Source organism: Mobula hypostoma, chromosome 6 (assembly GCF_963921235.1).
Source record: "Mobula hypostoma chromosome 6, sMobHyp1.1, whole genome shotgun sequence".
NCBI classification, from domain to species: Eukaryota; Metazoa; Chordata; class Chondrichthyes; order Myliobatiformes; family Myliobatidae; genus Mobula; species Mobula hypostoma.
The window spans coordinates 34,795,904-34,822,423 of NC_086102.1; the positions used below are offsets into that span (position 1 = coordinate 34,795,904).

At 39.8% G+C, this 26,520-nt stretch overlaps 1 protein-coding gene and 1 long non-coding RNA gene across 2 annotated transcripts; one reads left to right on the top strand and one right to left on the bottom strand.

The window, feature by feature from the left end:
- Positions 1 to 584: 584 nt before the first annotated feature.
- On the bottom strand, positions 585 to 24,127 carry zbtb11 (zinc finger and BTB domain containing 11). The gene is made up of 11 exons (XM_063050563.1): positions 23,660 to 24,127; positions 20,679 to 20,917; positions 18,098 to 18,329; positions 16,080 to 16,987; positions 11,918 to 12,094; positions 10,951 to 11,157; positions 10,104 to 10,248; positions 8,301 to 8,418; positions 5,813 to 5,971; positions 3,428 to 3,603; positions 585 to 2,436 (listed from the first exon to the last, which is right to left on the bottom strand). The coding sequence occupies exons 1-11, from the start codon at positions 23,967 to 23,969 to the stop codon at positions 1,865 to 1,867; spliced, it is 3,243 nt and encodes a 1,080-aa protein (XP_062906633.1). The 5' UTR covers positions 23,970 to 24,127; the 3' UTR covers positions 585 to 1,864.
- Positions 23,801 to 26,070, top strand: LOC134347927 (uncharacterized). The gene is made up of 3 exons (XR_010018300.1): positions 23,801 to 23,930; positions 24,101 to 24,279; positions 25,559 to 26,070. It is a non-coding gene; the product is annotated as an uncharacterized LOC134347927 (long non-coding RNA).
- Positions 26,071 to 26,520: the final 450 nt, after the last annotated feature.

Here is a 26,520-nt window from a genome sequence, read left to right on the forward strand (position 1 = left end):
GTGATCTTCCAAAACCACTCTTTACAAGATGGGTTAATACACCAGATACTGGGAAATGCCAGCTAGTCAGACTTTCCTTCCAAAGATATGCAGTGCAGACAATAAGGTGCAAGGCCATGGAAAGATGGAGTCTTGATCTCGCAATGTACCGTCTTGGCCGTGTACCCTGTTGTCTGCCTGCACCATCTCTGTATCTGTATCACTATATCCTGAATTCCATTATTGTTTATCATTTATACTGCCTCAGTGTAGGGATATGATGGAATGGTCCAACTGGGTCTTAAAAAAACTGTACCTCTGAACGTGACAATAACAAGCCCATTTACTTGGTGCTCAATTTAATTTCTGGAGCCCAGTCTGGTGTCCTACAATTATTTTGCATTAGCATCAATATACTAACATTCAAGGTGGCATCATCTTCAAGGCATTTGTGGTTGGGTACTAAAGGCAGTCTGTGATATCTTTAAATGTAATTCAATTCAGGACTCAAGACAACCGAAACGTACTGACACCAAAACAATTTTAATATAAAATTGGTCATCTTTGACAAATAAGAAAATAAGACAAATTAATTGAGATTTTACCTTTTTAATAATTATGCATGAAAGCTTACAGCCAGACAAGACAAATTACAATTGAAAAAAAAAATCCTGATTGCACTTTTAAATAGTTTTTTCCCCTAATATATATTTCTGGAATGCCAAGATCATTAGGAAAACAGCCATTTTTTCTGTGTTCTATATTACATGGAGGTCTTTTGCAAATTATTTTTAAAGTCACATGTACATACACAGTTTGATTAACAGTGACTGAATTAAGAAAATTATAGACATGCATAAAGTCATAAACATATAAACCTATTATATGCACATTTATTTACATCAATTACATTTCACGCATTTGCCCACCAAATGCCTCCTATTTGACAAAGAAAAGTAAACCAAATCTTGTTACCTGAGATTAGTATTTCTAGATTTACAACACTTTCCTTACAACTGAAATTGTGCAATTTCACATAAGAATATAACTATCTTGCGGAATTTCCAAATGCATTCAAGATAGACTTTATCCAAATAAATTCATCACAACTAGCATATGTTCAGATGATGATCCTTTATTAATGATTTTATGGAAGTTAATAGTTGTGGAAGAATCATCAGAACTTAACTTGTCCAAACATTTCTTTAAATAATCCCAACAGGCCTCAAGTCAAAATTAAATTTCAAATCTGGAAATCTACTTTCTACTTATTCAGAACAAGCACTGTGTTTATAAATACATCACCCTGTTCATTTCTAATTCTACTGAATCCTTGCAAAATATACAAGTTAAATGAGGTAAGTTCTTCACTTTCATGCTCAGTTTGTGTATCTGACCCATTCTTGCCTGAATAGTATACATGAAATTTGTTATGAAACATGTGCCCATTTTAAGAATTTCTATGTTTATGTGTTGCAATCTACAAAATTCTGATCTCCTGGATAAAATGCTGAAAAAGGACAGTTTCCACTGATTTTACCAATGCTTAAAATAAGGAAACGACGAAAAAAGCTTGCAATTGCAACTAAAATTGCTGGAAGCTCAAGCTTTACTGCAGAATGCTACTGGCACATCTCATAAATGTAAGCAGTTGAAAATATATTTTGGTTTTAGAACTCAGACTTTTCCTTTATTATTATCGTCACTTACCAACTTTGAATTCCTTCTCTGTGAGGAGTTCAATATACGTTTGTAAAAGTCTGCCAGTTACATAATGCTAACCTTTGTAGGATCAGGATATGATCAGGGAAAATGATTGAACATGAACAAGTTCCCACATTATCTAATGCACACAATCAGTTATCAGGATACGTTCCAAGTATTTTCAGTTTTCTTGCACATTTTCTTCAGCCTCTGCAATATGGGCGACCTCAACTTCCACAGTTTCACCAATTTCATTAAGTTTCTGTCCGTGCTGTTGAGATAGTACATAGTTAACCACCTGCATAATTCCATGATCTGTTAGTGTGGGCAATGCTTCATCTTGGCTTTCCACAGCCACAGCTTCAACAGATTCCACTGAAGTCACTGCTTCAACGGCTTCAACCGCCTCGACAGCTTCTCCAGCCACTATGACAGTCTCAACTTCTTCACCAATTAAATCTGATTTGTCCAGTTCATCTTGCATATCAGCAGCTAAGATTCTGATGGCATGTTCTACTTGTGTTCCCTGATTATGGAACTGAAGTGTGTCTTTCTCTAACATTATTTTGCCAGGAACGTGCTCTTTATGAAACTTAGTCATATGTTTCCGCAAACTACGAGCATCAATGTAGGCATCGTTACATATTGGGCAGACGTAAGGTCGTTCTCCTGTATGTGTTCGCACATGCCGTTTAAGTGAGCGTGCATCAGCCCAGGCTACTCCACAGGTCAAACATTCAAATGGCTTCACACCTGAATAAAAATAAAATCATAATAAAATTATTCAAGCAGCGGAGAACCAATATTATTCTTCAAATATTATGCTGATTTAGCTTTGTCCCTTTTCATGATGGCTGCAGCACCTTTAAATGTTGCTGACCAATTAACATGCAGCCCTCTCTACTAACTACAGCATGTTTTTAATATATTCTATATTAGTTTAGTTTTATGTACAGGCAGTAGAGAAGGCAAAGCATAAAACTGAGAGCTAACTTCCCATTTTAAGACTACTTTTTACATTATTTGTCATCAATAATTTTTCTGCAAAGGTAGTAGGATTTCTGAATAGCATGGGAGTAATTATATTAATAGAATTTTAAAAGTTTCTTTTATCAAAATAACTTTAGTTTTACAGTAATACACACAAAATGCTGGAGGAATCAGCAAGTCAGGCAGCATCTATGGAGGGGAATAAACATTCGATACTTCAGGCCGAGAACCTTCACCAGTCCTAATGAAGGGTCTCGGCTAGAAGACGAGAAATCCAGCACAAAAGAAATGGGAAAAAAAAGCTAAGAGAAAAACAAAATAATTTCTAGATACTAGCTGGAATTGCACTCCCCCATTTTTTTTTTTGCCTTGTACCTCTGGAGGGATTTTCAGTATCAATTTAAATTCCATCCACTTAATCCTACTACTTCAGAAATGTAACTGCAACCCAGCAAAAAAACTTCCACTTCAGTTGAAGAAGGGAGTACAGGAAATTTGCTCCAGCAAGTTTAAGGAGAACATGGCAAACATTATCTAAATAGCAAAATGCCAAACCATTGCGAACTTTGAACAACAGGGCAAGCAGAGGATCAAAGCTTTACATAAGAGGTCATGTAAAGGGAATATAGACAGTGGATTTATTTTGAAACTTCAGTTTTTTTCATAATTATCACAGCATTTCAATCCTGTCATGTTGTTAAAGTATGCGATAATAGAAAGGCAAGGTTTAAAGCCAATAATGACTTCAGTTTACCTTGATGATTATTCATGTGCCTCCGGTATTCTCTAAGTTGTGAAAATTTCTTCCCACAGTGTTCACAAGTACGATCCAGCATCTGCTTAGCTCTGCCTTTCTTGCCATGTGTGGCTTTTTTGACATGTCGCCTAAAAAGAGCTTTTTCGAAGAATTCTTTTCCACAAACATTACATCTGAAAGTAGAAAATATCAACATGGGACTTCCATATGTTTCTTAAAAGTCTCAGCTGATTATTTTTCCACGAGTGGAATTCAGACCTCAACAAGCCAGAGGAATTATGGCAACGAATAGACAACTCTAATCAGAATTAAGTTTAGTTACTTGGCTTTCTAGTAGACACAAAGTATAAAGGTATCTATAAATTAATAAGCAATTTCTCAGGTACAAGTTTCTAATTTGGAATCATGATCTCCTGGCAGACTGACAAGCAGACATCAGTTTTCAACTGCACTGAGGGAACAAGGAGCCCAATCCTGGAAACACAAATCTGGATGCACAAATTACCAATGCAAACCAGAGGTGATAAAAGGATGAGCTGTTTATATCACAGGTTGTACAATTTCTAGATCTCAAATTAGTCATAGAGTTATAAAGCACAGAAACAGGTCCCATAGCCCACTACGTCTATGCTTATCTATACCAATCCACCTGCCTGAATTAATTCTGTATTTGTCTATGCCTTGCCCATTCAACTACCTGTTCAAATGCCTCTTAAATGTTGTTACTGTCCTTGCCTCCACCATCTCCTATAGCAGCTCATTCCAGACAGCAATGATTTTTTCACCAATTTATCCAACCTCTCCTTGTAACTCAGGTCCTCCAATCCAGATAACATCCTTGAGAATCTTTTCTGCACTCTCTCTAGCTTAATCACATCTTTACTGTAGTGGTAGTGTGGCAACCAGAACTGCACACTGAACACCATGTGTGTTGTAACCAAAGCTTTGTCAACTTTAATTATACATCACAACTCTTGTACTCGATACCTCAGCAAATGAAAGCAAAGATGTCAGATGCTTCCCTCAAGTCTATCCGTGCTGCCACTTTCTGGGAAACATAGAAATCTACAGCACATTACAGGTCTTTTGGCCCACAATATTGTGTCAACCACGTAACCTACTCTAGAAGCTGCCTAGAATTTCCCTACCACATAGCCCTCTATTTTCCTAAGCTCCATGTACCTATCTAAGAGTCTCTTAAAAGACCCTATTGTATCCCCCTCTACCACCGTCACTGGCTGTGCATTCCACGCACCCATCACTCTGTGTGGAAAAACTGACACCCCCCTGACACTTCCAAGCATCTTAAAACTATGCCCCCCCGTGTAAACTACTGCAGCCCTGGGAAAAAGCCTCTGGCTATCCACATGATCAATGCCTCTCATCATCTTATACACCTAGGAAATATATACCTGTACCCCTAGCTCTCTTTGTTCAACACTATTGCCCAGGGCAACACCATTTACTATGTATGTCCTTATTTGACTTCTCATATGAGGGGTGATTGATAACTTTGTAGCGTACGGTAGAAGGAGTCAATTTTAGAAAACCCAGCACATTTATTTTTCAGTATAGTCCCCTCCTACATGTACACACTTAGTCCAGCAGTCGTGGAGCATACAGATCCCTTCTTTGTAGAAGTGGTCCACAGCAAGGGTGATTGATTAAGTTAGTGGCCTAAGGTAAAAGGAGATGAGTTATTAACTTCAAACTTTCTGCATTATCACTGAAAGAGTTGAACTGCATGTGCGTGTATCGAGCAGGTCTTGGACCTCCAGGGGGTCCACAGCAGGGGTGAATGATAAGTTCGTGGCCTAAGGTAGAAGGAGATGAGTTATACAGCTCTCGTTACATGCACGTGCAGGTCAACTCTGAGTGAAAATGCAGAAAGTTTGAAGTTAATAACTTACCTCCTTCACCAGCACTTGCATCAGATTTACACTTTGGAGGCATGGTTACAAGGGTAAAGAAGAGAAAAATTTAAGCCAAATACAGAGCTACACACACACACACAACAGTGTTAACGGCAATGTGATCCGACTTAAAATGGCGGATGGTGTTCTCCTTCCTCGAGCCAATGAATTGCTGAAGCCGCGCAATGTTTTCATGAGCATCAAAGTAGTGCGTGTGTTCATTATTACGGACCATTGTATTTAACTCAAATTTTTAATATAACAGGCTTTATGGCAGTCCGTTCATAAGTACGAGTTGTCTGTAAGTTGGACGTTCTTAACCCGGGGACTTACTGTAAACACATCTGATCTTGCATTCTTTAAAGTTTTCATTTAATATTCAAACCATTACGTACATTGATGTAATATAAATAACATTCCTACAACCGAATTGCTATAACTTTTGTAACATACACTGCACTGTACTCACTTGTATGGCTCAGTAACAGAATGTGCTTTTACATGAGAATACCAGTCCTTCTTCCAGCTGTAGCACTTCCCACAGATCTGGCACTGAAATGGTTTAACACCAAGATGCTTGTACATGTGTTGCTGCAGGTCACGTGCTTCGTAAAAACTTCGTTCACATCTACAAAAATGAAGGTATCCTCTCAAAGAAAAAGTTTTCATTTCAACTATAATGAATCTTCCAATAGGTTTGCAGTATCATGATAAATTAGCAATACAAAACTTAAACAGTAAGTGTAAAAATGAAGCCAGGAATCTAAAATTAAATGGCACAATAGAGGATCTTAATATTGAATAATCCAAACATATCAGTTCTGAACTACATTAACACAAAACCATAAATGTAATAATCTCCATCCATTTTTCTACCTTGTGCCCATTCACTCTGACATAAAACAGAACAGTACAACATAGGAATAAGCCCCTCAGCCCACAATGCCTGTACCAATTATAATGACCATACATGGTCTATATCTCATGCCTGTTCATGTGCAGGTATAAATGTCCTTTAAAAGTTGCTATCATATCTGCATCCACAATCTCCCTTGCAGTGCCTACCAGGCACCTCCCAGTCTGCAAAAATACTTAGCTCACAAATCTCCTTTAAACTTACCCCCTTCCCCCTTAAGTTATGCCTTCAAGTATTTCACATTTTCATCTGGATAAAGGCTATCTACCCTATCTACAGTCTCTCATAATTTTATATACATCTACCACATTGCCCTACAGCTTCCAACATTCCAGAGAAAATAACCTAGACTTGTCAATGTTGCCTCTATTCCAAGCAATATCCTATGGAACTATTCTGCACCCTCTCCAAAGCTGCAACATTCTTCCGATAAAGCAGCAAGTAGAACTTCACAAGAATAGTCGCCTCACCATAGCTTTATACAGCTACCACGAGTTTCCAACTTTTATACACAATGCCCTGATCAATGAAACCACACAAATCGTGAGCCACAAGGTCCCTCTGTACGTCAAATCTCCTAAGGGTGTCTTTTATTATATACTTCCCTCTTACATTTGAACTCCCAAATTGCACCATTTCATACTTGTCTAGATGAAACTCCACCTGCCATTTCTCCGTCCATATTTGCAAATGATGTATGTGCGACTATCCATTGACAACGGTCCTTACTATTTACAACTCCAATTCATTTGCCTTCTACAAACTCATTAATCAGCTTACCTAAATTTTCGCCCAGATCTCATCTCATAAATGACAATGGTCCCATCACTAATTCCTGTCAAAACCACTGGCCACAGATCTCCAGTTAGGATACACCCTTTGTTTTCTATAGCCAATTCCAATTTTTAAATTAACCCACCAAGTCACAATGGATCCCATATGCCGTCTATGTAGAGAACTTCCATCGTCCTGCCCTCAATCAATTCATTTTTGCATCACTTAATAAAACTCAATTAGGAATGTGAGGCATGACCTCCCCACACAAAACCATGCTGACTATTTCCAACATGCCCTTGCTTTTCCAGATACGAGTAAGTCCTGTCCAGTAGGTTTCCTATCACTGATGTCAAGGTAGGGAACTTATTTGAGAAGATTCTTAGGGATAAATTCCAGAATTATTCATATTTCCCTTCTAAAACAAGACTGGCTGTAGGACCTTGCCTGTACCTGCAGAAGATGCAAATATCTGTGTCAAAGACACAGAGATATCCTCACACAATGCTCAGGAATAGATCTCACCAGGCCCTGGGTACTACTTCAAAAGACTGAACACCACATCATCCCTCCCAAACATGTCCTAGAACAACATAACCATCCCTGATCTTATTATCATCCGCATTCATCTTCTCCTTGGTGAATACACACATGAAGTAGTATTAAATATCTCACCCATTTACCCTAGTTCTAGACACAAATTCCCTCCTTTGTCCTGGAGTGGTCCTACCCTCGTTTTCAACATAAATATAAAACGACAGATTCTTCGATTCTGCTTCACATATAGTAATGTAATGGAATAGAAACTAATCCTTTACAGAATCCATTTATTTTTATTATGTGAAAATCAATTTTATAAAAAAGCCAGCTCTATAAAAGTATATAATAGCTCTTCTTAATTATTCCAACTTTAAAGATGAAGAATTTGTCAGAGAACATAAAGTGACTTCAGGGAATCACAACCTCATAGAGCATATATGTTGAAAGTAGTCAAGGTGATAAATCGTATCAGAAATTCCCTATGTCAAGCAAATATTAACCTGGATTTTTGTTTTTGTTATCAGTTTTTTTTAAAAAGAAAGATAAATATTTTATAATGATTCTGAATGGCAAGGACATTAAAGAGTCTGAGTTATTTCCAGTTCCTATTTTTTTGTCTCCCTGTCAATGTGCAACCCAAGTATATACACCATTTTCAAACCTAGTTTTCATTGCCATGTAAATCCTATAAAAGACCATTTGTAAATGAATCATTCCACTAACTTACTGGGTACATTGAAAGCTTCTGATTTCAGGTTTCGGCAAATGTCTTTTTAAATGTTTGCTGAGACCGGAGGCACGTTTGAAACATTTTCCACAAGTTGGACAGAGGTACTTGGATTCACCTGAAATGTCAAGCAAAACTTAATATCACTTAAGCACAATATTGAAACAGAATATGAAATGGGGATCAAAATACAAATCAAATGTCGATATAACTGTAGTAGTTGTTTCCCAGTTTATGAAAACAATTAAGGAGAATGAAAACGATAGGCAAGACTAATTAACTTTTGTTCAAGAGTATTCTGTCCTTTTATTCATTGATTAGAGTCTTACGAAGAAACCAAACTCCTTCACATAGTTAACCAGAAATTCATACAGAAGCCAGGGAAGGAGAGCCACAGATGAACACAAGTAGGCTCTTAAGGCCACCTAGTCCACACTGACCATTAACCACACATTTACACCAATCCTACATTAATCCATTTTTATTCTCCCCATTTTCTCATCTACAGCCCACAGATTCTACACTTACCTATACACTAGGGACAATTTACTGTGGCCAGTTAACTTACCAATGTGCAAGTCTTTAGGAAACCCGTGCATTCACATGGAGAACCAGTAAAGCTCCATTCAGACAGGAGCCAAGTCAGGATTGTACCTGTTCTCTGGCACTGTTGAGCAGCAGCTCTACCAAATGTACCACAGGGCCTCATGGTGGTGGTGGGGGGGGGGGGGGTGGTGTAGAAAGAGTTAGGGAGGCAAATGATATTCAATGAACAGACATAGTTAATCTTAGCAACACAGAGAAAATTAAGTAAAAAGTTTATACTGTGGGTGCACCCAATCCAGTGCAACCTGAGACAACTGCTGTGGAAAGGACATGGTAAGAGAATAGAGTTTAGAACACATTTTCAATTTTGAAAGTATCTACAATGCAGCAAAATATTCTCATACCACTTCACAAGGTTGTCAGACGTTTGCTGAGGAGACGTTAGACAGCTAAGAATTGTGGACCTGAAAAGTACATAGACATGAAAAGAGCTGAAGTAAGGATGAAAATTTAAAATCCAGACATTGCTCGATCTGGAAGCAAGAGGCAAACTGGAATTGCAGGAGATTTAAATGTTTGCTGGTTTATAGAGAAAAGAATAAGGAAAGGTTTGGAATAGTGAAGTGTAGTGGTAACAAGGCTATGGAAGAGAATGCAAGTATTCAGATGAGTCCAGAGGCACACTGTGGGGCAAGGAGGTGAGATAGGAGGTCTGAAGTTCAGCTCAGGATAACATATGAAAAGTCACTGAGCCACAAAGGCACAGAAACAGTCCCTTTGGCCATGCCAACTACCAAGTACTAGTCTATCTGAATTCCATTTACCAGCCCTTGCTCAATGGTCTTCTGTTCCTGGCCAATTCAAGTGATTGACTAGATGCTTAAATATTGTGAGAGCACCCATTTTAACCACCTTCATAGGCAGTGCTTTCCTGTTTCCAATCATTCTTGTGGTGAGAATTTCCTCATCATTTCTTGTCTAAACATCTCCCCCGGAACTTAAATCTGATAGGGAGAAATATTTCATTTATCTGGCCTGTCCAAGCCTCTCTGTTTTGTACACCTCAATCAGGCCCCCCAAGCACACACCTCCCTGCCCACCTGAGCATAATTCTAGCTAATAAGATATAACACCACCAAAACAAATGAAGCAAGGAGAGATATCATAATCATCGAAACCTTTCTGGAGAAAGTACACTGAGAACTCATACATTTTCTGCAAACTAGCACGATGGATTCTAACATTTTGTTCCCTTACCTGTGTGAACACTACTGTGCTCCTGAAGACTGCGCTTTGTAGCAAATGATTTTTCACATATTTCACAGCTAAATTCCCTTTTACCTTCATGGTGAGCCATGTGTAGTCTTAGACTGTGTTTATAGCCAAAAGTCTTCCCACATATCTAATGAACAGTGAAAGTTAAATTATTATAACATTTTTTGTTGCCTGATCAACAACCTAAAATTATCCATTCCCATCCTGAAACGTCAATCCCCTTCAGGATTTCGACATTAAAGCACTGTCTACCTTCTCATTTGTTGTTCAACCAGCTGTTATTAGCAATCAAATCTGATCCTGTCCTTAACCACTGTTCACACTTGTAGAAGTGACTAATGTACAAGTAAGAGGATATCATGGTGTTTTCTTTCTTTGCGCAGTGGTGCTGTTTCCCCCTGCATTACAACTATCAGTTTCTGTAGCTGACACCATATCAAAATGAGACCCTGAACATTTCTTTCTTAAATTTGAAGATGACAGTTCCATAATACCTGATTAGTTATTAATTTCTAGAAACTTAGCAATTATAATAGGAATTTATGATCTAAAAGTATATCATTCAAAGAGAGAAATAATATCAAAATAATAGACATGCAATTAGAAAGTTTGCAGAAGTATGCTGCATGTGACTTTTTTCTTTAGCTATTCCAATTAAAAGCACCTTAATTCTCCAAGATTGTCAAATTTAGATGTCATTTCAAAACTTGCTATTATAATATTAAATCTCTGGAGACTCATAGCACTTTTAACAAAGAAAACACTCTGTTCCAGTAGTAGCCACTATTAAAAGGTTCTTCTTAAAATGCAGATAAAAATAAATTCTCACCTTGCACACATGTGGCTTGACACCCGTGTGCTTAAGCATATGAAGTCGCAGGTTATAAGGCTTTGGCAATGTTTTTCCACAGATGTCACAGATGAACTGCCGCTTCGTTCTACCCGCAAGACTCTCATCTATTTGCTCAGTGGTCCTCCTGTGGCGCAGAAGATGTGAAAGCAGGGAAGCTTTGTAGAGGAACTCCTTCTCACAGAGCTAAAGCAACAGGAAATGAATCTGATATTTTGCTCATAGTAAAGATGTTAGAATAGAATATGTTTCACTATTTGCATTAATTCTACTGTCCATTTGTTTTTTTTTCAACAGAAGCCCAGCACCATCTTGATAGAAAGCGTACGTAGACAGCCTTTATTTTTAAAATACAGAAAGTGTGTGCTGGTACTTCACAGGAAGGCATTATAGAGAGACCTAATCACTGACCTTCAGACAAGAACAATGGAGCTAATTCAGCATAGACCATTCCATCTGAATGGATCAATACTGTATCGTATAATTGATGTATCTGTTAAGTTATAATTGAACACAGACCATGAAAATACAGACAATGGCAAGTGCTCTCAATCTGTAAAAATTGCAACTTGCTCCACAAATCTAAAATTCTTCCTATCAAAAGCATAATACTGATACATGCAACACACACAAAATGCTGGCGGAATGCAGCAGACCAGGCAGCATCTATAGGAAGAAGTACAGTCGATGTTTCGGGCCGAGACCCTACGTCAGGACTAACTGAAAGAAGAGATGGTAAGAGACTTGAAAGTGGGAGGGGGAAAGAGATCTGAAATGATAGGAGAAGACAGGAAGAGGAGGGATGAAGCTAAGAGCTGGAAAGTTGATTGGCAAAAGGGATACAGAGCTGGAGAAGGGGGAGGATCATGGGACGGGAGGCCTAGGGAGAAAGAAAGGGATACATTTTACAGGAAGAAGTTATTTTTCAATTTCTCAGAATTCTTACTGGACATTTAAATTCCTTGATTCTGTTGTGGGTCATCATGTGCATCATCAAGGTGTAACGCTTGGGGAAAGCCTTTCCACATTCATTACATTTATGCTCCGCCTCTGCATCATCTCCTTCAATGGTGGTTCGTTTTGGTTGCATCTTTCTACCTCTCTTCACCAGTTTCTGGGCAACCTGTGGAAGAAGGTTTTTCATTTTTTTAAATATAGATACGGGTATCAACAAATACAAGTCTCCAGCAACATAGCTCTACTGTTCACTTGAGCAAAATAAAGCCCTAATTTATACAACAATTCTGATGAAAGAAGTCAAACATGCTGACTATCCCTGTGCTTGTCCAAGGGCAAACGTTATGTGCAGGTGATGGTAGGCAAATAATCTATTCCCAAGTCTCTGAAACGTGGCTCTGAATCTTGCCAAGGAAACCGCTTTGATATGCATAAATATTTGTTATTTATGCAAGTGCTCACAGACTAACAGGCAGGATTAGCACAGAGAATCTTTGTCTATTTCCCTTCACAAAGTCATCAATTAGTAGAGTTAACCATACACCTCAAACCATGACTGGTGCCCAAACTTTGGACATCACCATTATACAGTTTCGCAACTCATTATATGTTGCATTTCATTGAATTACTTGTGGAAAAGATATACATTTTAGCATGCACATAAGAAACAGAAGGCAGCCATTCAGCCCTTCAGTTTCACTTCCTCTATTCCTCAAATGCTTGATGACTCTAATATTCAAAAATCTATTGATCTCCATTTTAAATATACTTAGATACTGAGTATCCACAGTCCTCATGGGTAGAATTTTTTTGTTTAAGATTCACTAGCCCCTGGATATAGAAATTTCCTTTCATCTCTCTTTGAATTACCAAACCTTTATTTTGAGAGAATAACACCAGGTTCTGGACACTGCAGGTGGGAGAGACATCATCCCTGAATCTACCTGGTCAAGCCATTACGATTATGCACATTTCAACAAAATCATCTCTGATCTTCCCAAACTCAAATCCTTCCTTCATGCCACAAACCCACCATCTCAGAAATCAATTCCCAATACTGTGTTTCTTGTTCCCATCGTAGGGGAATGACCAGATGTGTTCAAATATTCCAGATATAGTCCCTTCGTAGCACATAAAACTGTGACAAGACTGCTCAAATGCTATTTACCTTGCTAAACAGAAACTGCATATTAATTCTCAGTGATTCATAGACAAGGACATTCAGGTCTCTCTAGCTATTCAACCTACCATCCACACACAATAAATGCCACTTGTGATTTCAAATCTACTCCAATTCCCTTTTCTCAGAAGCAGCTTAAGTCATTTGGTCGTATTCAACCACTGAAGATGGTAGTTTATCATTAAAACTTCAGGGTAATTATGATGAGCAACAAACGTTGCCATGAACAGACATGTCACAGCACAAGAATGAAATAAAAGTGCCAAACAATGTTACCCTAAAACAAACCAAGAAAAGCAACAGAGAATATTAAATACATTATATGCAGTACAATATTTAGAAAGTTATAAGGGCATTGACAATCAATTCTAGCGCATTTATAATCAAAATCAACCCAAAACTTTTAGTGCTGTAATAAAACAAGGCCTTCACCCTGCCTTGTGCAGCTGGATCCTGGACTTCCTGTCCGATCGCCAACAGATGGTAAGAGTGAGCTCCCTCACCTCTGCCCCTCAACACAGGTACCCCTCAGGGCTGTGTCCTAAGCCCCCTCCTTTACTCTCTGTACACCTATGACTGTGTCGCCCCCATAGCTCCAATCTGCTAATTAAATTTGCTGATGATACTACATTGATTGGCATAATTTCAAATAATAACAGGGCACCCAACAAAGAAATCATCACCTTGACACAAAAAAACCTCTCCCTCAATGTCGCAAAAACAAAGGAGCAGGTTGTGGACTATAGGAGGAATGGAGACAGGCTAACCCCTATTGACATCAATGGATCTGCAGTTGGGAGGGTAAACAGCTTTAAATTCCTCGGCATACACATCACCGAGGATCTCACCTGGTCTGTACGTATGGGCTATGTGGTGAAAAAAGCACAACTACGCCTCTTTCATCTCAGACGGTTGAGGAAATTTGGTATGAGTCTCCATATCCTAAAGACTTTCTACAGGGGCACAATTGAGAGCATCCTGACTGGCTGCATCACTGCCTTGTATGGGAACCGTACTTCCCTCAATCGCAGGACTCTGCAGAGAGTGGTGCAGACAATCCAGCACATCTGTGGATGTGAACCTCCCTATTCAGGACATTTACAAAGACAGGTATGTAAAAAGAGCACGAAGGATCATTGGGGACTCAAGTCACCCCAACCATAAACTGTTCCAGCTGCTACCATCTGGGAAACGGTACCACAGCATAAAAGCCAGGACCTACAGGCTTTGGGACAGCTTCTTCCACCAGGCTATCAGACTGATTTCTTCACGCCGATCAAATTGTATTTCTATGTTATATTGACCGTCTTGTTGTACATACTATTTATTACAAGTTACTATAAATTGCACATTTAGACAGAGATGTAAATATTTTTACTCCTCATGTATGTGAAGGATGTAAATAATAGTCAATTCAATTCAAAAAGTCTAAATATTGCTGAGTATGACACATGAAAACTATAGAAGAGAACTCCCTTAGTAGATTACATCAAAAATATCATGTTGCACTAAATTTTATATAGGTGTCCCCTGCTTTTCGAACACTTTACGAAACCTCACTGTTACGAAAGACCTACATTAGTTACCTGTTTTCGCTAACAGAAGGTGTTTTCACTGTTATGAAAAAAGCAGTGTGCGATAAAAGGCAGCGCGCGCCCCGAGCAGCCAAACTCCTCCCCGGAACTACATTCTAGCTGGCATTGCTTAAACACGTGCCTGTGAGCATCTGTGCTTTATGTCGATTTATTTTGAGCATCTGTTAGCAAGGTGAGTTCTAAGGTATCGGAAAAGCCTAAAAGAGTTCTCAAGGGCGTTACACTTAGCGTAAAACTAGACATAATTAAGCGTTTCGATTGTGGTGAACGAAGTAAGGACAAAGTGAGTTTGGCTTGTGGAAGTTGACAAAGATGATGTTGAAGAGGTTTTGGCATCCCATGACCAAGAAGTGATAGACGAAGAGCTGATGCAATTGGAAGAGAAAAGGATAACAATCGAAACCAAATGCAGTAGCGAACGGATCGAAAGTGAAGTCGTCCAGGAACCGAACGTGAAGCAACTGTGTGAGATTTTCGCTGCAACGATAAAGTACGACTTTAATTTTGAAAGGGTACGTTGGTTTAGGGCATATTCGCAGGATGGTTTGAGTGCTTACAAAGAACTGTATGATAGAAAAATGTGCGAGGCTAAGCAGTCAAGCAAGCCTTCCACATCAGACGACAAACCTCGACCTTCGACATCGAGGCTGCCCTGATCGACAATGAGGTGACACCCCAGTGCCCCACCATCCCAATCCCCGGGCCGTGGACCGATACATTGCCGCGGAGAATGCAGCGGTAGCCGGGACGCACCCAGCACATCTTTAAGAAAAAAGCCGAAATAAACAAGCTAATTAATTAGGTGCCGCCCGGCACGTAAATGTCGTCCCAGATCAGAGGCAATTGCTGACTGCGTCGCCTCTGATCTGCGCTGCGCCGACATTTACGTGTCGGGATGCACCTAATTAATTAACTTGTTTATTTCGGCTTTTTTTTATTAGATGTGCTGGGTGCATCCCGGCTACCGCTGTACCGCTGTTATTTGATATGATTTGGCAGCTTCATAGTTTAAAGGTTACTGGAGAGAGTGTTTCTGCCGAGAGCACTTGCGTGAGACTTTTGCTACGGAGAACAGTGTGGCAATGGTTGTAGAGAAGTATTTCTACTTTATATAGGCTGTGTATTTATCATATCATTCCTGCTTTTACGATATGTTACTGTTAGTTTAGGTTTTATGTGTTATTTGGCATGATTTGGTAGGTTATTTTTGGGTCTGCGAACGCTCACAAATTTTTCCCATATAAATAAATGGTAATTGCTTCTTTGCTTTACGACATTCCGGCTTACGAACCGTTTTATAGGAACGCTCTACCTTCGGATGGCGGGGGAAACCTGTACCTGCACATGAAAAACTCATTTGGAGTTACATTTCATACCTGTTGTGTTGCAGATTTTAGGTTGCTTTTCCTGGCTCGCAATTTCTTCTCTGTGCCTTTGTGTAACCGAATATATCCACCTTCAGCTAAAGTACGTTGTCGTAACCTGCTTTTGTAAGTATCATCTAAGAGGCATTTGGAAGAAGAGGCTACAGCAACTGATTTCTGTTTGTCATATAATTTTGGTGGCCTACCACGCTTTCGTTTTGGCACATCTGACGTACAAGAATTTTGGATCTCTGTCAAATTCTCCTTCTGCTGATTCTCACTCTCATTCCCATTTACAATAGGCACATCCGTCTGTTCACTGGTAGTTGGGGTTTCTGCCACATCCTGGGCATTATTCTCTGTACTTTCCAGATTTGGCGTGCTTACACTAGGCTCCATTGGTTCAATTTGCTCATTGACATGATTGTTTTCAGCACCACCGTTTTCCACAGAGCAGTCGAGAATACCCTGAATTTGCTGAACCGTCAGTTCTTCAGTTGTGTGTGTCGTTTGTGATTCATACATCACAGCATCTTTTGGGGCCTCATCTTCCACACCAGATGCAGGGGCTTCAACAGGTACGGGAATTTGTATAGGCTCTTGCAGTAACACAGTTATGGAGCCATCAGCAGTGCTTTCAATAGCTTCAGGCTCTGGTTGTTCTAAAGTATTAACATCCACAGGCAGCTCCACCTCGGTGGCATGGACTCTGGAATTTACAGTTTTTACATCTCCCTTTTGGTACACAGTAATCTTCCTTTCCTCTAGCTGTTTATGCACATGTTCACACATCTCCAGAACTTCATACATTAGTAGATGACGTGCCAACGTGGCAACATCAGCCATATGACAGAAATCAAATGCTAAGACAGACGTATAAGCAAATTCCAACAATGGAAGAAAACTTGTTTTATTAAAGCCTGCAAAAGAATGTAAAAAGTGAAAAGATTTATAAGGATGTTATTTAAAACTAACAATAATTATAAATATACTACCCAACAGTTTGGTCACTTACTACGTTGGAGCACTCATGTCAAATGTCCAAAAGCAAAAGAATACTAGTACAACTGTCCCTTTTGCAGAATCTCTGGTTGTTATAACCAAAAGTCAGGAAAATGTTGGGAGAACTAGGACACTGTAACTACATATTTCATGGTGTTTGCTTCAACGTTTTAAGAAAAGTATCAAGGATTAAGTTGCACAATTTCTGGGAAAGATATTGTGTATTCATGAAACTTACCGCAGTAAATAGTATAAAAAAACAAGCACAATTCATATTTCAATTAGTTGCTCATAATCAGAAACATGCAAGTTACACAAATCTTTCCATTAAAGACTCTTAAATCCCAAATTTAATATTTATCACAGAAATGAAAATATAATCTCCATTTCTTTATAAAAATCAAAGCAGTTATTTACCCATTACAAGGCAAATTTATGACAATTCACCACAGTATACCAAAAGTCAAATGGAGAAATTTAATAACAAGATAATGAGATGCCCACAAGGGAAAACAAGCACGCAAGCAACCTCATCAAATTTCAGATATTAAAAGTGAAAGATAATAGAAACAAATGATTCCATCATTTCTTCAACTTTTTGAGGAGGGGTCCAGTGGTGAATAAAACGATAAGTAATGTGTTCTGCAAATGAATAGCTGATCCATCATAGTGTCATCAGGGTGCAGAGCATCTGTCTAATTGCACTGGGCCATATGGGTGTGGTAGAGAGGACTCGGGAGAAAAATACAAACAAGAACAAAAAAAAGGAGGAAGCAGGATCACAGTCAAAGAAAATAATAAACATCGTACTTTCCTGGTTTCACTACATATAGCAGCTTTAAAATACTACAATCAAGGCCGCATGAAGGTCAATAAGCGTAAATACTTTTGATTTAAAACATCATCTTTGTTGCCATTATTTCCTATCATTTGATTAATTTCCCACATTCCTTTGCAAGATGAAATAATAGTGCTATTTCTGTGATTTCCAGACATGATATAAACATAGATACTCGATTTTTTCGTACCTGAAAGGTCCACAACCGCTTCATGACTGGAGACTGCTCCCTTTTCAATGAAGAGGTCTCGAAAATATTCACTGCTTGCTGCCAGAACGGACTTGTGTGCTTTGTACTCCTCTCCCTCGATCAGGAGCGTGACATCACAGAACTGGTTGGACAGTCTCTGAAAATTCAACTGTTCTAGCACTATTTGGCAGTGTTTTTCAGATTCCTGTTTCACAAGGCCCTTGCTATCCACCTGAATAAAACAATTTACACGGCAATTCCAAATTTGTGTCAACATGATTTAGGTCAACCAACAATTGTCTGGTTATGAACTTCTTCAGAACTACTAAAAGTGCCATTACTACTTCAACTTGCACTGCTAGAGTGCTTTCAAATTACAGATTGGTTTGATTGTTTCAGGAATCAGAGCAATACTTCTATTTCTGGGGCTATCCACAACAAGTGGTCACAAATATGCAAAACATGCAATAAACAATAAATCATATAAACAATTCTGCACAAAGAAATTTGTCCTGAAGTATTCATTAAACCTACATGTGGCTTTGGTACTGTCGTGACTCCAGGCTTTGGTATGAGAACAGGCAAATCACTAGTTTTAATTACTGTCTTTTTTAAAAAGCTTGGTAGATACAGAAGAAAGAAAGGAATACAAGGGAATCTGGGTAGGTGTGAGATGAAATGACAGATGAGGTTCTTTATATAGAGCATAAACTGGCAGAGATTATTGAACTCAATGGCTAGTTTCCATGCTGTGTAATTCTGTATGACAACGGAATGTGCTGCAAGATATAAATACCTCAGAAAGTGGGGAAAATCAAATCTAGGTTATTACCTAGTGACTTCAGTTTCTGTAGTTGTTTTTAATTGTTTCTTAGTGGTTGGTGTAGGTCAATTAACAGAAATTATCCATATTGCTGGTCATGAAAATGAAGTTGAGCATACTTTTCATAAGCAAGATGTAATAAGGCCAAACTTAAGCGTGCACTGAGTTAAAAATTGAAATAATTTACCTCAAAATTATAGTTTCACATGCTTTTAAAACATTATTTATCTAACTTCAGTTGGAAAGCTTGGAACCATTGGTACTCAAGCCATTGAAACTGAAATCTCGTACTTCAAGACAAGCACTGTGAAATGCAGAAGTCCAGGGCAGACTCCACTACTGACCTTCTTATAGCATCTAGTACTGGAGCTCCTGGTCTTCCTGGGATTACCCAGGATAAAGATTTGGTGGGGGAGGCAGGTGGCACTTGGCTCACAGATCATAGACTGTTTAATCTTAATGGGGACTGAGAGAATCGGAGGCAATAAATAGAGAAGATAAAAGAAAATTGCTTTGGAAAAAATTCACTTAAGGCTTAAAATTATTCCTGTGTATTTTGCATTTTGGTTAACTTTTTAAAAAGCTGATTTTTATTTTAATTGAAAAATATTCAATGCCATGGAGCCTTAACAAGAGTGGATTGAAGAGGATGTTAAATTTTGTAGAAGAACACAGAATGAGGGATCACTTTTTAAAAACATGGTATATAAGGGGTTGTTCATTTAACATAGTGATGTGATCAAATTCCCTCACAGATGATCATACATCTTTAAAATTATCTTCCTCGAGGAGGCAATGCAAACAGAATCAGAATCTTTAAACATTTTAAAGGTTGAGATAAAACAGATAATCAATTAGCAAAGTGGGGGGGGTGGTTCAAAAGGTAAACAAGAGGCATAATTAAAGTTACACAGAGATGAATTGTGATCTTTTAAAAGGCAAAACATGCTTGAAGTTCTGAATGATGAGCTCTTAATATTTTGTATTTATTTTATCATTTAAAAATATCTAATTATCGAGATGCAAAACCCTCTGCTAGCAATGTCAAGCCTAAACTGTGTTGTTGTGAATATCACTAGTATTTTGAGAGCATGGCCTTTTTTAATGTTCTGCTAATGCTTTGATACAGTTCAAAGCAGATCATTAGATTCAGCAGATCAGTTTGGGATGACTGGCACATAATTCTAGGTGGGATGAGTGGGGATGCTGTGATGTGGCCAAATGGATTGCATGATATTGAATATTTATCATCATTTTCTTTATACATCTGGATATATAGCAGCCACAACATACTGCTTTGATCTCTACTCTTAGACATATTTGTTTTCCTACTTCTTATTCTTTGCCTTGACAAGTAAAAAACATGACATAATTGTAGCTTTCTTATCTGCCATATTATTGTCTAGCATCATTGTTAAGTTTACCAGTATGAATGATTATTAAATCTTAACCTTGGTGCAACATGGGAGCATTGAGAAATTTGAGTACAAAAAAACTTATACAGGTGGTTAATTGGTATTACAAGCTGACTGAAACAGCTACCTGCATTCCACACGTAGGTTAGGTTCTTTGTGACTAAATGAATCAAATACTGTGCAAATGGGGCATTTTCTAATCTCCTAGGCTAGCCTAGAAATTAAAACAGTCTAGTTATTATACGTTTTAATAAATAAAACTTAAAATCAACGTGTAAGACTCATACTTTCAGTTGAAGCTCCCCAAAGTCCCTTAAGTACCCATAGAATCAATGGTACTTACAAACACCAACTCCTGCTTTGGGGCCGTTTTCTTTCTGGTAGGCTTCGGGGGAGCTTCAGCTCTTCCCCCCGAGTTACTCAATTCATCATCAGTTTCATTGCCATTACCCGCCACTGGAACGTCTATGCCTAGCTGTTCCAACATTTCCATTGTATCGGCACATACTGACTTGTTTCGATCGATCTTTTCCTTGCATTGAATACATTCCTTGATATAGTCTTTCACTTGCTTAAATATACCTGAAAATGAAACAAAATGGCACTGCTAATTTAGGAAATAAAAGAGAGTTCAATTCATCAAATCTATGAAAAAAAATGGAAAAAAGTGATTTTAAAAAAGACTTCCAAAATTAACCTGGAGGGGACATGGTTAAAAATGATTCACTTGTACTTCTTCCAGTTTAGTGTATTGCATTGAAGAAGCTCACATTCAATCTTTCACATTGAAGTTCCGTTTCTATTCAATACACACAGGTGCCAGGATAATCAAGGACACAACCCAACCAGCCAACACACTTTTTGTCCCTCTTCCCTCCGGGAGAAGGCTCAGGAGCTTGAAGACTTGTACAGCCAGATTTGCGAACAGCTTCTTTCCAACTGTGATAAGACTGCTGAATGGATCCTGACCCGGATCTGAGCCATACCCTCCAAATATCCGGACCTGCCTCTCGGTTTTTTTGCACTACCTTACATTCCCTTTTCTGTTTTTTATTTATGATTTATAATTTAAATTTTTAATATTTTACTATCGATTTGTACTCCAGGGAGCGCGAAGCGCAGAATCAAATATCACTGTGATGATTGTACGTTCTAGTATCAATTGTTTAGCGACAATAAAGTATAAAGTAGGTGATGCTGAGCATTAGTTGCCTGTCATTTCAATTCTCTATACTGGACCTAGTTGGCACAGTGTAAGTCACCAGCTCATCTTTCGGGCAGCCATGTTACAGAACTTCAGCACAACAGTGGCTTCATTAACTTCAGATTCAAACGTTTGCATTAGAACTGGACAGATTTTTCTTTCTCTCTACTGACCTTACCTAAGCTGCTCACTATTTCCAGCATTCTCACTACATCAGATTTCCAGCAACTGCAATGACACATAGCTCACACTACAGGCATTTCCCCTACATGCATCTCCTCCAATTAATAATCTTTCCTCACCACGTCTCAGTTAACCCCTTTGTTCTCCCCACCCCTTTACTTCTCCAAAAGCTAGATTTCTGAATTTTCCTGGTTTTGATTAAAGGTCAGTGGCCGGAAGTGTTATCCCTGTTTTCCACACCACTGATAACGCCTGACCTGCTTTTATAATAGTCAAGAGACTCGTAAAACTTCAGTGCTAAAGTTATGGGAAGGAAAATCAAATACTTCCAAATATCATTGCTTCTCTGAGCATCAAACGCCAATCGATGTCATTCGATTCACTCTCAAAACACCTTTAAAAAGACTTTTTCGATGCTGTCACTGATTAGAATACCCATTACTGATCTTCATAACAGACAATTATCGACTCCATTTACTGTCACCGCCTACTTATCAGCAGTCCCCTCTCCCTTCACCACTGCCCTTGCCCCACCAAATAAACCACACACCCAAGTCACTCGACCGCTAACACATAGGACCACACTCCCCCCATTTCTTCACCAATTATTTGGCATGGAAACGTTCTAAAATCAGGTTGTATTCAAAGTAAATTGTCTTGCCATCACTCTTGTTTTTCCCATTTTCTCAACTCCCTCCACATTCCGATCCCTGTTTTCTCACTCCTCTGCCCACTGTCCCACAACTTTCCTCCAGTTCTGATCCTGTTCACTTTTTCCCCAAAACACGGCTGCTGTCTATACGTTCTCTGCCACCTTCACCGCCTATTCTTCAGAGGTTCTTGATGCCTTCTTCACCACCCGCCTTCCAACAGGTGCTTCAAATAATGTTTTTCCACACTCGTCCCGAGTGAAGTCGAAGCCCCCTTGTGATCGCCCTTCTATGCGCCATCTCCACTAGTACTCTCTCCAAGAAGACCGCCCCTACACCTCAAATACATGGTGGAGGATTACAAATACCTGGAGATACGAATTGACAATAAACTGGACTGGTCAAAGAACACTGAGGCTGTCTACAAGAAGGGTCAGAGCCGTCTCTATTTCCTGAGGAGACTGAGGTCCTTTAACATATGTCTGACGATGCTGAGGATGTTCTACGAGTCTGTGGTGGCCAGTGCCATCATGTTTGCTGTTGTGTGCTGGGGCAGCAGACACCAACAGAATCAACAAACTCATTCGTAAGGCCAGTGATGTTGTGGGGATGGAACTGGACTCTCTCACAGTGGTGTCTGAAAAGAGGATGCTGACTAAGTTGCATGCCATCTTGGTCAATGTCTCCCATCCACTACATAATGTACTGGTTGGGCACAGGAGTACATTCAGCCGAAGACTCATTCCACCGAGATGCAATACAGAGCGTCATAGGAAGTATTCCTGCCTGTGGCCATCAAACTTTACAACTCCTCCCTTGGAGGGTCAGACACCCTGATCCAATAGGCTGGTCCTAGACATTTCATAATTTACTGACATAATTTACATATTACTATTTATGGTTCTATTACTATTTATTGTTTATGGTGCAACTGTAACGAAAACCAATTTCCCCCGGGATCAATAAAGTATGACTATGACTATGACTATGAAAGTAACTTAGCGTCTGATTCAGGGTGAAGCAAAAAACCCGATAACCACCCCCCTTCCACGTCTCGTCCCTTCTTTCCCGCTCCCTGCATCTCCGTTCTTCCAATTCTTAACCAGCAGCTCTGCCAGATTATACCCTACGGCAGGTCCTGAGGGATGTGCACTCCAATTTTCTCACTCCTCCTCCTCTCACATGTGGTTGCCCTTCTCACTATCCTCCCCAAAGTAACTTCCGGTCATGTCTCTAGTCCGGGGTGAGGCACAAGCCCCGTAGCCGTTCTCCCTCCGTAATCCTCACCTCTCCACCAGTAGCTCTGCGAGATGTTCCTCCAAGTCTGGTCCCGGGTGAAGTGGATGCCCTCGGCGCTCTCGTGGAACGAGGCGATCAGCTCCCGGCGAGTGCTGGCCTCCAGCACTACCTCCAACTCATCGAACTCGTCGCGGTCCTTGCGCTTCTTCTGGTAGTACAGGGTTCCGCGCCGCACCACGTAGCAGGCGGCGGCCTTGCGGATCTTCCTCTTGACGTTGCCCTCGGTCCCCGGCGCATAAGGTTCCTTCTCGTTGGTCAGGTACCGGATGATCGCTTTGTAACTCTCCTCGTTCGACATGTCACTGCCCCTGCGGTCAGGCCGGCTGCCGCCGAGGCCTCCCCGGTTTACGTTTAAAAACAAATAATATTTTTAAACTAAAAATTGTTTAGATATTTTATTTATTAAACGTTGGTTGGTTTCGGCCGTAGGGAGCGGGAAAGGTTCCTCGGAAAGATAAAATGGCTGCTGCACAACCGGAGATGACATAAGGCCATCGTGACCCTTGAACCGGACGACCATTCTTTGGCACATGGCTGCTATTGCTCTGTTGGTTAAAGCCGCGACTTTCTTGGGGACGGTCCCTCACGGGACATGTCAGGTGATACGGGTTCGTTCTCAGTTCTTCAAATTTAAAAAAAAATTCATCTGATATTTGTCCTCAGGATAATGGAGAGGGGCCATGGTAACGAGAGGAGTGTCGGCCTTCTCTCCGCGGCCAATGCTGGTCCGAAGTCAGAATGGCTCGGCACTTTGAGGGTGAGAGAAAGAAAACAAACGAACGATCTACAGACAATGAATAAAAATCTTTGATTCCGAAGTCCTGAAAAAAAAAACAGCTCGGCAGGGCAGGTAGTGGCTGTGAAGGACAAATGTCCAATATTCCAGGTCAAAGACCTTTCATCAGAAATGAGAAACGCCCAGTACCTTCCTATTAAAAAAAATACCTGAATTTGTTGCTAAATATAACAAAGCACCCAGGAAAAGTTATTGAGACAATCAACGGCCTTATGAAAGGCCTATATATGTGCCACATCATTCTATAACAGACATCCCACCCTGCAAAAACTCATTTCAGGGAGGTTAGCACCCCCACCCCCTCGCAACACCATATCCCACGCACCCCACCCCCGCCCGTCGACCTCCAAGGGTGTATGTAATACTTTGTTTAGTGATTTTGTCTAATCTGTAAACCAAGTTGGGTATATGCAGCAAATGCGACATTAAAATATGTGCTTATATTATCATGTTTATTCTATTACAACCTTAAGCAAGTCTACAGGGAGTTTGGCCTCATCACGTAGGACATCAATAGCGTAGCTCCTTAGCAGCTAGCCAGCTAGTTTAAATAACGTTAGCTATGCTGTAATGACACCTGTTAAACTCACCTCAACATGTCTTTTACATTTTAACCCACCATGGGCAATAGAAAAGTCACTGTTGCAAACAGTGCAGCGAGCAACACTGTCATTATTTTTGAGGTCGACTGTAAAACCCGCCCACAGAGAAAACTGATAGGTCTACTTAGCAGGGGTCCCCAACATTTTTTGCACCGCAGACCGTTTTAATATTGATAATATTCTTGCGGACCGGCTGACCCGGGGCGGGGGGCGGTGGTTGTTAATCACGACCGGAATATAGGTGATAAGTCAATAGCATCATAACATTTTAAGTAACGTTTCGATATTAAACACACAGCACATATTTTCCACGTTTGAACAGATAAAATCATTGCAACACACCAATATTGCTGAATCAGTACGAGCCCTGGGCTTGTTTTCCTGCAACAAGGCGGTCCCATCGAGGGGTGAGGGGAGACAGCGATACTCGAAGGGGGGTCCTTATGTCCAGTCTATTCCACAATTTAGTTTTCGTTGCATTCATTGCAGAAAACTCCGCTTCGCAGCGATATGATGTTGGAAATGGAAGCAACGTTTTCAGTGCTTTCGTGGCTATCTCAGGATATTTAGCCTTGACTTTGATCCAGAATGCCGGCAGAGATGTTATGTCAAACAAACTTTTCAGCCCGCCGTCATTTATAAGCTCGAGGAGTCGATCTTCTTCCCGCGATGACATGGATGACGCGCGCGTAATGATCTTGCGTGCGTTCAAGTTCAACAGTGCTTGACAGGGAATGAGGAAAGGTGCAAATGACTCATATCGTTACATATCGCCAAATCATATTGTTTCCTCACGGCCCGGTGGTTGGGGACCACTCTCAGCACGAAGAGAGATCAATCAGGATGCTCACTCTCCCTCTCAAAAAAAATCTATTTCCGGGATATTGTATATAATTTCCGGGCATCAGGGAGCCACTATCGATATGCGGGAGACTCCCGGATCTTCCGGGAGAGGTGGTATGTCTGCTATAATACTAATTAATACTGCCAATAAAATGCCATTGCTTGTTGCTAAAAGAACTTAGTACTATAAGAGGTATACATAAGTTATATTGAGAATTAATGAGAACTGTAATGTGTAGAGCAGGGGTTCCTGAACTGTTTTTAATCAAAGGTAGCCTTTTCGTATTCCATTTTCCTTGCAAATTACATTCCCAGAATTGCACAAGTTGGAAAATGATCTAGTTTGCCCTCAACTTGTTGTTCACTAACCCCTTCACCTTCCTTCTGCCTGATACTTGATGTGACTATATATATACCGAGTCAAGATTGCACAAAAGAGCAAACTTTCGTAGACACTGGCCCGCCCTTTATAATCATGAATGTGTTAATTTCGGTCCACATTGTTCAAGCAACGGTAATTGAGCCCACTGAGTCACTGTGGTAAAGCACATTACTGTACAGTTCATTCATGCCTTCTGGATAATTTGGGGATTAACCAATTGAATACA